The 12,006-nt window shown below is 40.8% G+C and overlaps 1 protein-coding gene across 7 annotated transcripts in view; it reads right to left on the minus strand.

Annotated features, from left to right (window-relative positions):
• The window catches only part of IQSEC1 (IQ motif and Sec7 domain ArfGEF 1), a 1,458,014-nt gene that overhangs the window by 397,415 nt on the left and 1,048,593 nt on the right, over window positions 1–12,006 (minus strand). For all 7 annotated transcript variants that reach the window (XM_077452165.1, XM_077452166.1, XM_077452169.1 and 4 more), the window contains one exon: window positions 1,560–1,616. In XM_077452165.1, coding sequence (XP_077308291.1) covers window positions 1,560–1,616 — 57 coding nt within the window. The remainder of the gene's footprint in view (window positions 1–1,559; window positions 1,617–12,006) is intronic.

Raw genomic sequence — 12,006 nt, forward strand, 5'->3', positions numbered from 1 at the left:
TAATGTAGCTGCTGATTTTAAATAAAATAAAAAAAACGTACCTGTCCAGGGATCCAGCAGTGCCCTCACCCAGGCTGATTCTTTACCAGTGTTCAGGTCCTCGGCACTGCCATGTTTACTGTGGGAAGCCAGCTTGGACTCCCTGAGGCTTCACAGCCAGCTCCCCACTGTGCATGACCAAGTCATGCAGTGTTTTGTAAATAATCGACTTCAAGCCTCCTGGGACCTGCAACGTGTCCCAGATTGTTGCAGACAGACAAGGGGGCCAAGGCGAAGTGGAAGAGGGAGCAGGTACCTGTCAAAATTAGGTATCCGCTCCCTAAAAAAAGCCTTGAAAAGTGTGTAAGTGTGTGTGTGTGTGTGTGTGTGTAAATAGATAAAGCAGAACCTCCTTTTTTCAGGTGAAGTTCTATTTTAATAGCTTTGCATACTTTCCCCCAAGTCCTAGTTTCCAGCTTGTCAGTCAAAGGTCACCTAAATTCCATTTACCTTAATAATCCTGTTTCTTCCTAAGAGGGCTTATGAATGACACAAGGGTTGTGCATTAGCCTACATTCCCTGTAACTATGAGTCTTGGTTATTTGAAATTGTTATGTACTCTCAGGAGCAAGATGACAGTGTATAATGTCGTTCAGATGACAGAGCAGTAACTTAAATTTAGTGTAAAGTCAGATTTAAATTAAAGCAAAGCCAGAGGAAATTATACACATTTTTTCCAAGCTTATAAAATAATAATTCACAAATTCATAAAGGCTCAAAGCTGAACTCCAGGCAAACAGGTAAATGCACAATTCAAATACATACTGAATACGGGAGTTTAAAATGCAGTAAGGTTCAATAAATGTAAAGTTGAACGCTAGGAATTTAGTTCCTTTTTAAAATGTGCCTGCTTACTATGGGTTAATTCTAACAAGGCATAAACCAACTCGTGGACTTATCGCTTTCATTTACAATTTACATCTCTACTGCTGCTTTACTGTGGGTTATGTACAGCCACTCTGCTCATTTCTCCTTTCCCCTTGCACAATTAGGGAGAGTTTTGTATTATGTGAAGCCATTCACAAAATACAAAGCCTCCTGTGAATGGACAGCAGAGAGGAAAGTGGCTGCTGTGGGAGAAAGCAGCATCGCCCCTGATGGAGTGCCGAGAATCACATTGATCGCTGTACTCCTGGAGCTCAGCAATTGTAAATAAAAGAGATAAGCTCATGACATAGCATACACCCCATTGGACTTAACTTACTGTAAGCCAGCACATTTTAAAAGCTGGCTATATTCATTCAGTTCAGCTTTAGGTCAGCCCTCTTCATTGAACAAAACAAATACATTAAGACAAAGGTGATTTATTTTTAATGTGATGCCAGTTTGTAGGAAATGCATTTAATTTCCTGTTCTAGGGAAGGAAATAAGTTTGTTTGCATCAGTTTAAGCAAAGTATAACTTAAAAAAAAAAAAAAAACAGATACAAATTAAGCAAAAAAGTTTAACAAAGTCAGTAATGGCCTATGCAGAGCAGACAAGGTATAATCTGTTCTGCGAATATTGCATATTCACATTACCTTTGTGGTTCTGTAGATAAACCGCTCCTGGCTTCCAGTGAGGTCCGTGGGTAATAACTATATAATGAGAAAGAAAGAGAAATCAGATTTGATTTAATGACTTCTGACCTAAGACCGAAAACATTAATGGTGTTTGGTGACTTAGTGATTTAGTGGAGAATAAGAGTAATGTTATGCAAGGCATGACAATATGCATTTATGATTTTTATAGTGTCTCTCTATATCTTTCCACTATATAGAATCAATAGAACATTGTACATGCTCCCTTAGCACTGGCATACTTTCCATGCACCAAACAGCATATCATAATCACAATGTAAATAAAACCAGCAATGCCGATTTTCTAATATATGTAAACATAGATTAACATAGTAATAGTAACATACTGTACACTCTTTAAGACCCCTTTCACGCTAAGGCAGTTTTCAGGCGTTTTAGCGCTAGAAATAGCACCTGAAAACTGCCTCCCATTCATTTGCATGAGTGTTTTCACACTCAGACGGGGCGCTTACGGGATGTTAGAAATAGTCCTGCTAAAGTGCCGCTAAAATGCTGCTAAAGCACCGCAAAAACGACCAGCGCTTTAGCTCTGTTTTAGCTACGCTTCAGTGTGAAAGGTGTCCAACAGTGTGGACTAGTATAAGCTCAACTCTCTAAAAAGCATAAAAGGGTAGAGACATGCTGGAAGGATATCAAATCAAATTTCAGGGCTTGACTACTAAAAAAAAAAAAAAAAAAAAAAAAAAAAAAAAAACAGTACCCCTACAGTCTGAGCCAGACCGGACCTTACTTAATGTAGCTACTAGACCTACCTATAGTTCCCAGCACACCTCATTTGCTAATCCTCTCTGCCAGTCACTACAGTGGCATCAGATCAACCTGGAAATGCATTTAAATGACTTTGTTTTTCTTTCAAAACCTTTGCAGGTTTCTATTGCACTTTGTATCTCTATTGGGAAGGTTAATACTTTCTATTTTTGCTGGTGACAGAAAGTGATGGGAAAGCCAACATTTTGCAACTGTCAAAAAACAAGTTATTAAAGGAAAATCTTCCAATAATAACAACTGTTTAAGAGAATTTTTTCCTCTTACTATGGAGAGATGACCACTGTCCCTAATGTTATGAAAAAAATATACAAAAAAACATTTAAAATGAATCCCTTAAAGTAGTTGTAAACCCCCTCCTATACCCAGTGAAATGAATAGCCACAGATAATACACAAAGATGAAACAAATCCTCCTACACAAGTTTTACATGTATATCTGCTGTCTTTCCCTTCTACATTCTTTGTAAAGTGCAGATCCTGTTAATAAAAAATCTTTCTGTTTTAGCAGCAAATAGTAGTGGGTTGGGAGGCCTGTCCATTAGAGGCGCAGGGGCTCCGCCCCACTATCCATGCATCTGGCCCCCTAATCTACATGTGGTGTGTCGGATGCATGGATTCCAATGTTTTTTTTATTTTAAGCACGTGATTAGAGCCAGAGGCTCAAAGAGGCTTCAAAAAAGGGTGGGCTAAGGATGCAGGGCACTGCGCCCTGTGCACACCCACTTGTGTGACAACAGAGAATGAATGTTCGCTATTGTCTCCCTCATTCTCTTCCCGGCCATTAAAAAAAAGCCTATCGGCCAGGGAATCTTAGGAATCCCTGGCCAATCGTGTCTCAAGACACACTTCCTGTCCCTGTGCGGCCAGGAGGAGAATATCTCTCTGTGTGCTCCCTGGCAGAATCAATCAAGGCGCCCCGGTCTTTTCCTTTTACCAATTCTATTCGATGTAACTTGTCTTAGACAATACGCTTGTTTGAACAAGAAACTCTTGTCCTCCTGGCTCCTGTTTTTGTAAATGTTTTGTTTAGAGTTTGTAACCCGCACACTGTTATTATTTGATGCCTGGTGCCAATTTATTAATAAAGTCAAAATGTGCGGTTACTGTAGGGGAAGTGGGTGATATGAGAAATCATGAATTAGTATATACTTCAGTCTTGTGGGAGGCAAGGTCTCTCATTTCATGCTGGACACTTTATGGATCACACATGGAAGCCATGTCACTAGCACTGGGTTTGGTTTTTCGCTACCCTTATTAGTTCCTGAATTTCTGGACAGGATTGGTCTGTCATGATCTTAGGATGTTTTACCCCATCACCTTTTGTTTGCTCTGGTGTGAGGGTCTCTGGTGGTCTTCACTACACTTCTTTCTGTCCCTTCACCCTCACATTGACCCTACGGCCGCGTACACACGGGCGGACTGTGTGCCCAACTTAGTCCGCTGAACAGTGTTTCAGCGGACAATCCGCTCGTGTGTGGGCTTCAGCAGACTTTTTCAGCGGACAGTCTGACGAACAAAGTCTTACGGAATTTCCTTAAGACAGTCCGTTCAAACTTGGTTTTGTCTGTCCAAACTTGGTTTCAGCGGACAGTCCGCTCGTGTGTAGGCAAGTTGGACGGACTAAGTATGGCGCATGCTCAGAAAGGGTTTACACGGCCGAAGGTTGCATTGCAGTGTATAGGACGTTGTTTTTCTAGTCCCGTCGTACGTGCTGTACACGTCATCACGCACGCTTTCAGTGGACTGTCTGCTCATCGTGTGTGGTCAAGTCCGTTCATGCTAATTTTGAACGGACTGTCTGTCGGATTGTCTGCCGAACTTAGTTGGGCAGACAATCCGCCCGTGTGTACGCGGCCTACCACTACATGCTCTATGCCCCTTGTAAGTCCAGCTTTACATTTTCCATTGACCACTCAAATTTTACATTCATACAGATTGGAACCTTTGCAGGCATTTCTATGCAACTCACCATGGACACCTCCCATCTCTCCCCACGATTGTGGTGTTTTTGCGCCTTGGCTACCTGCAGTTATACGCCCCCACAGCTCCCGGCATGGATATTTCCCAGCTTTCCTCAACCATCAGGTATTAGCATTTTATAACCAACTTTAGAGCTGATATGTAAGTAACTCTGGGGTGTTTGGTTTTCTTCTCACCTTACATCCCTATTTAATATAATTTTCATTTGTGTAATTTGGAATATTTTTATAGATACGCACTCTGCACTTGCTTCTTAAGAAGTAGAACTTCATTAACGAAACGCATCACGCTTTTAATTGCAGTTTTTCATTCAATCATGCGTTTACATCATACTCTGTTTTTTTATTTGATGTATCATGTGCAATAATGGAATTTTAATTTCATGTCTATTATATATCCATCAGCTCATCATAGTTGCTGTGCACCATGCCCCATGTGCATTTATATGTATAAACTTCCTCTTTATTGTGCAATTTATCCATTTATATCTATTTTTGTCCAAACGCACATCTCACTCAAAGTCCCAAATTCCCCCCTTCTCTGGATCATTAATTTCCTCAAGAAGTTCCATGCTTGGCCTACCCCATCTGTGACTGGTGGATTTCCAAAGTCAAAAGAGACCATGTTGTGGCAAGGTTGAGAAGAAACCTGAAGGGTCAGAGATCAAATAATGGATCTCTCTACAAAGTGGGTGAAAGGCAAGTTGTGCTGCTGCCCCTCCTCCCTCTGGTAGTCATCAAGCTTTCCTTTTCTGCTGGGCTAGGATGAGAAAAAAAATGGTGGTATTCCATGTGGAAAGAGCACCTTAGAAGAAAGTGTTCCTATGGGAACCTGATCATAATGTGCAACCAATGACTTAATTGAGGACTTGCTGCTTTTCATTCTACACACAATATAATCTATTAAATAAAGTTCACAGGTAAACTAGAATGGTGTGGACATGTATCACGTCATACCCTCCTTAAAGAAAACACCTATTCTGGAGGCAATGCAGTTACTTCAGCAGAGGTAGGAGGTTGACTAACTCCACAGAGACATCAAGAGTGCAAAGATGATTAGGACCACTGGAGAAGCACATGGAGCCAGATATCTTGGGTGTGATCTGGCAACTTGGAAACCTTTACCTTTGGGAAACAGAAATTCCCCTGTAGAAAACCCAGAAAAAGAAAGCAGGTTGTATTCTCTGTGGCTCCAATGGAAGAAGCCCCAGTGGAATACCCAAAAACCTGAGTCACCCACAATTGTGTATGCATCTGGAATCAACTGTGTTGGACATCTTTATCCATTTCACCTCAGATTTTTATACTGCTGGGTGACAGATGAACATTCAAGCCTCTGCTTAGAGAAAATCAAGTATTATCGGGCAAGCATTATCGAGTGTTATAAAAGAGAAATAAACATGTAGTAGATAGCCAAACACCAAAACGGAGAACCAAAGATCGACTTCTTTATTGTAGTAAAGCCAGTCACTCACAGGATTCTAACTCGTTAACACATTTTACATATCATGTGCATAATCATAATGAGGAGTCAGTTGTGAGGCCAGTGTTAAAATAGGGGAAAACACACTCATTCACAGCCAAACTCAATCAACACAAATGACCCCTGCTTGACAAAAATAGAAAAATACCCAATAAATTAAAACCATCCAAAATGGCACAATACACAGAAAAGAAAAACATATATTCAGGGTCATATATAACAATAAACACCCGACAGAGACAGGAATACATTACCTAGTTACATAGTAGGTGAGGTTGAAAAAAGGCACAAGTCCATTAAGTCCAACCTATGTGTGTGATTATAGTCAGTATTACATTGTATATCCCTGTATGTTGCGGTCATTCAGGTGCTTATCTAATAGTTTCTTGAAACTATCGATGCTCCCTGCTGAGACCACCGCCTGTGGAAGGGAATTCCACAGCCTTGCCGCTCTTACAGTAAAGAATCCTTTATGTAGTTTAAGGTTAAACCTCTTTTCTTCTAATTTTAATGAGTGGTCACAAGTCTTGTTAAACTCCCTTCTGTGAAAAAGTTTTATCCCTACTGTGGGGTCACCAGAACGGCATTTATATATTGAAATCATATCCTCTCTCAAGCGTCTCTTTTCCAGAGAAAATAAGTTCAGTGCTTTCCTCATATCTTATATCCTCCAGACCCTTGATTAGCTTTGTTTCCCTTCTTTGTACTCGCTTCATTTCCAGTACATCCTTCCTGAGGATTGGTGCTCAGAACTGGACAGCATACTCTAGGTGCGGCCGAACCAGAGTCTTGTAGAGCGGGAGAATTATCATTTTATCTTTGGAGTTGATCCCCTTTTTAATGCATGCCAATATTCTGTTTGCTTTGTTAGCATTGCATGTCATTGCTGAGCCTATCATCTAATAGGACCCCCAGGTCCTTCTCCATCCTAGATTCCCTTAGAGGTCCTCCCCTCAGTGTATAGATTGCATTCATATTTTTGCCACCCAAATGCATTATTTAAATTTTTTCTGCATTGAACCTCATTTGCCATGTAGTTGCCAACCCCATTAATACAAGAAAAAAGGAACTCTACAGACACCCATTCCATGCCTAAAATCCACAAAAAAAGGGAACAAATAATAAAAACGTGAACCCCGCCAGAATGGTGGATTGATGGAGACCATCAGCTGCGCAGGAGGGGAGATGAGCATTGGACCCGTTGTCACTCACAGAAATTAGTGACATCCCACTCAAAGTTCTCAGAGTTCTTAGGGGATACGGGTCTGCAGTTGCAAAGTTCGATAAACCTCTCTCCTACACAGGAGACGAAAAGCATCTCCACCTCTCTTGGGAACACATGCTTTATCCACCACCACAGATTCCCAGCAGTGATTAAATGTACCGCCACATTGGTAGAGTGGCATTTCCCAATAATGTAAAGATCTTCCGCTGTCTTATATAAGACACTAAGTGCTGGTTCACATCAGCACGATGTGGCAACCAATGCGATTCCAGTGCCACACACATGACTGAAGAAGGGGTCTTGCATGGCCCTGAAACATCGCTTTTAATTTTTGATACTATGTGATTAAAGTTTTGGACACAGTTTGGAGGAGAACAGAAGAGGGACCCTAAAATGGAAGGATCCGGGCTACTCTGTGCAAAACCACTTCACAGAGCAGGTAAGTATGACATGTGTGTTATTTTTATAAGAAAAAAAAAGGAGGGGACTTTACAATCACTTAAAATTTGTAGCATGTTATTAATTATGCGTGTGAAAAGGCCGTGTCTTCCGCAGCTCTCTGTCAAGAGTTGTTATCATCAAGCTTGAGCAGCTTGTTCTTTTCAGATAAAAGTAGAAAACAATAGGCATCATTGAGACCATTCAATGGCCAGTTAGCTGATGATGTTAGGAATATGCAGAAGTGCTTGTTAGTCTCTTATCCATAGCCCAACAGAATCTCATTCTAATGTACACTATCAGCCACAACAGAAAAATGAATCCATGAGCTATGTACACGGTGCACAGCCTCCATGCTCTGGAATTTGATTTTTCAATTACTGTAGGTATTGCTATAGTGTAGTGGCTGATTGACTTCTGTTGGTAACCTGGTGGTCTAGAAACCTCATGTAATTATGTGTTTGTGATGCCAGAGAGCTGTTTCCAAACATACCAACTGTATGCTCTTCGTCTCCCACATACTTGAAGTTTAATAAAAGAATAAAGAAACTTCTCACACTTGCCAATCAGGTAAAACCGTCTTTTGCAAGTTTGAATCTGAATGGGGATACAGAAGAATTAAAGCGAGAAAAAGAGAAATGGGGGGGGGGGGGGGATTTGCGCAGTACCAGCATTAGGAAGAAGACCAATGTTCTCACACATTTGTGAAATCTGGTTTAGATAAAACTTTACTCTCTGAATCAACATTATCTATTTGTAATGCTTATGCTACCTACCTTAGTAAATACCGTATATACTCGAGTATAGGCCGTCCCGAATAAAAGCCGAAGCACCTAATTTTACCACAAAAAAATGGGAAAACGTATTGACTCGAGTAAAAGCCTAGGGTGGCTCATAATATACATTCTACCAGTGCCCATGAAATGCAGCCTGCCAGTGCCCATCATGTACAGCCTATAGGTGCCCATGACATGCAGCCTGCCAGTGCCCATCAGGTACAGCCTACCAGTGCCTGGTAATGCGATGGTACGCGGTGTATCAGAGCTGGATCTGAATCGCCGTGCAGCCGCTGTAATGATGTCCCGCCTCCTATGACAAATGGCAGAATGATTCCTAGCATTGGATCAGTGTGCCGTCTATCACAAGAGGAGGTCTAGGAGGTGGGACATTGTTACAGTGGCTGCATGGCAATTGAGATCTCTGACACACAGCATGAGATCACGCTACGGGGCACCGGGGAGGCTGCACATGACACTTGTGAGAAGTGCAGGAGGGAGGGGAAACTGACAAGGTTGCGCTGAGATGATATAAACAGAAGAAAAAACAGTGCCAATCTAAGTGCAGTATTGTTGAATCAAAGACATTTAATTCGTGAAGTTATGCACTCACACTCTACCAGAAGGTTTCAGGCACATCATGTATCTAGAGGGCATCGCAGGGCTCTCGAGGAGAAGTGGTAACTCGTTCGGCTGTATCTCTCGTCCGGTGGCGCCGGTGGTTCCCAGCGTCGCACGGCTTGGTGTAACAGCGTCAGGGAGGTCCGTTCGTCCGTTCGTTGTTATGTTGAGGGGCGCACTGCGATGACGTTTCGTTGTGGTTTACGTTGCACGCGTTCGGAGCATGCGTGCTCCTTCATCAGGCATCTGGGTTACTATGTTTGGAGTGGTTTAAATAGGGAAAGGGGGCAGTTCTAATTAGTCGTTTAGGTTCCACCTTATGGGGCGGAGCTGTTCCGACCAAAGCATGGTGTTGATTGCTCATGTGTTGCAGGCTGGTTGTATGTGATTATTGTGTGTGTGTCCATCAATGTATGTGGATACAAGTTGGATAGTGTGGACAAGATGTGGGAAAAAGTGATAAGAGTTGGAACTTTTTTATTTTTATTTATTTAATTGTTTTAAAAATTGTTTTAAAAAATTATGAAAATACTTGTTAAAGGTATAAGATAGAAGTGGATTTTGCAAGAATTAAAAGAAGGTTGTTAAAAATTGAAAAAATACATAGAAAATACATATAAAGAATATATATATATATATATATATAAAATAAATTTTTTATATATAAAAAATATATATAAAAAATATATAAAGAATCAATAAAAATAGAGGTAAAAATAAGGATAAAATTACAATAGGAATAAAAATAACAATAAAAAAAACAATAAAAATAAAAATAAAAATAAAGATAAAAATAAAAATAAAAATAAAAATAGAACTAGGAATAAAAATAAAATTAAAATGAAAAAGGGGCAAAAAATTGTTAATTAAATTGCTGAAGGTATATTTCTATGGTGGGTATTATGACATAACATGGTGAGAGACATGTATATTGATAGGATTTGATATTGTGAGAATTTGGTACTGTAAAATACAATAAAATGGTGTTAAAATGAGACGTGGATGTTAGAGCAGAACATACACATACATATATATATATATATATATACATACACATACACACACATACACACATACATATATATATATATATATATATATATATATACATACACATACATACATACATACGCATGCACACGCACTCGTACGTGTGTGAACCCACTTATAGTGGGATCAGAAAAAGGCGCGTGGATACTGATTTGTGGAGGTGAGGGCGGGGGGGGGGGGAAAGGGAGGGGGGAGGGGGGGGGCGGGGGCGGCTAAGCAATTTTAAGTCTCATTAAAAAATCTCATGGAAAAAGTGTGATGGGTAAAAATTAGACAACTGAGTTGATTTCTATGTCCTCGTTGAGGCCTCCAGGCGTGAGGGTGTCTAACGTATATATCCAAAAAGTTTCCCTCTCGCAGAGACGTTTGAAACGTTCTGCGAGGGGGAAGGATCCAGGTATCTGTTCAAGGGCCCATACTTGCATGCCCTCTGTGGACCCTTGATGGTGTTCTTTAAAGTGTCGTGGGATAGTGAGATTGGAGTCCCCTTCTACTGATCGGCGATGTTCGCCAAACCTTTTTCTTAGGGTACGAATGGTACGCCCTATATAAAGTAGATTGCAAGGGCAGCGGATTGCATATATTACAAACTCAGAGGAGCAGTTGTAGAACTTTTTTAGTTGGTATGTGTTGCCCTTTGTCGTAAAAGATTTTTGGCGGTGTTGGACAAATTTACAGGTGAGACATTTTTGTTTCTTGCATTGGTACATGCCCTTCAGGGTGAGGAATGTCCTGAGTGGCTTTGGTTTGTTATCGGTTTTTAATTTGCTCGGGGCGATAAAACTTTTTATGTTGCGTGCTCTACGATATGTTATCTTGGGGGTATCTGTTATGGAGGTTTTTAACAGAGGGTCTTCTAGAAGGATACTCCAATGGTTTTTGAAGATTTTTTCCATTTTTTTGTGTTGGGAGTGATATTGAGTAATGAATCTGGTGCTGTGAGTTTGGGAATGGACAGTTGGTTTGTTCGGTGTGGTTTCATGTGGTTGGGGTGTGACCGGGTGTGTTACTGGCTGGGTGTCCAGGAATTTGGTGAAGGCTTCATCTACTAGGGTGGGGGGATAGCCTTTGTCTTCAAATTTTCTTTTAAACAGAGTGCCCTGCTCGATATAATCTGAGTTGTGAGTACAATTTCGTTTTAAACGATTAAATTGACTCTTTGGGATATTGGTGATCCACCTTGGGTGGTGGCAACTTTGGAAGTGTAAATATGAATTTCCTGCAGTGGGTTTTATGTGGTTTCTTGCGAAGATGGTTTTATTGATATGACAGAGTTCAAGATCTAAAAAGGGTAAGGTATCTGGACTGGATTCAATAGTGAAAGATAGGCCTAGATCATTAGCGTTACAGTGTGAGACGAAGTGGTCTATGGGTGGTCCGGTGTTGTCCCATATGATGATAATATCATCTATATAGCGACCTATGTATATAATATGCTCTGTATATGGATTGTTGTTCCAAATGTAAAGAGTTTCCCAGAAGCCCATTGTCAGGTTTGCATAGCTAGGTGCAAAATTGGCACCCATAGCTGTCCCTTGGGTTTGTAAGTAGAATTTTTTATTGAAGGAGAAGTAGTTGTGGGTGAGGCAGAACTTTGTGGAATCTAAGATAAACTCTGCTTGTGCAGTTTTTAGGGATGGGTCTAGGGCTAAGAAGTGTTTTACTGCCTGAAGGCCAACAGCATGGGGAATTGAAGTATAGAGGGAATTGACATCTAAGGACACCCATTGGTAGGTGGGCTCCCAGGAGTAGGTTTTTAGGATCTCTAGTAGGTGTGTACCATCTCGTATGTAAGTTTGGAGATTCTGTGCCAGTGGTTGCAGGAAATGGTCAATGTAGATAGAAAAGGGGCTGGTTATACTTTCCATTGCGGCAACAATTGGTCTCCCCGGGGGATTCTCTGAATTTTTATGTATTTTGGGAAGGTGATAGAAATAGGGAGTGTTATAATATGTTTTGGATAGAAAGGAAGCTTCTGCTTTTGTAATAATATTATCTCCAAGGGCTCGTTTTATGAGTGCTTCAGCTTCTATAGAGAAGAGGGGGAG

This window comes from Lithobates pipiens, unplaced genomic scaffold (genome assembly GCF_037356315.1).
Source record: "Lithobates pipiens isolate NorthernLeopardFrog02 unplaced genomic scaffold, aLitPip1_a1.2 Scaffold_23, whole genome shotgun sequence".
Classification (NCBI taxonomy): domain Eukaryota; kingdom Metazoa; phylum Chordata; class Amphibia; order Anura; family Ranidae; genus Lithobates; species Lithobates pipiens.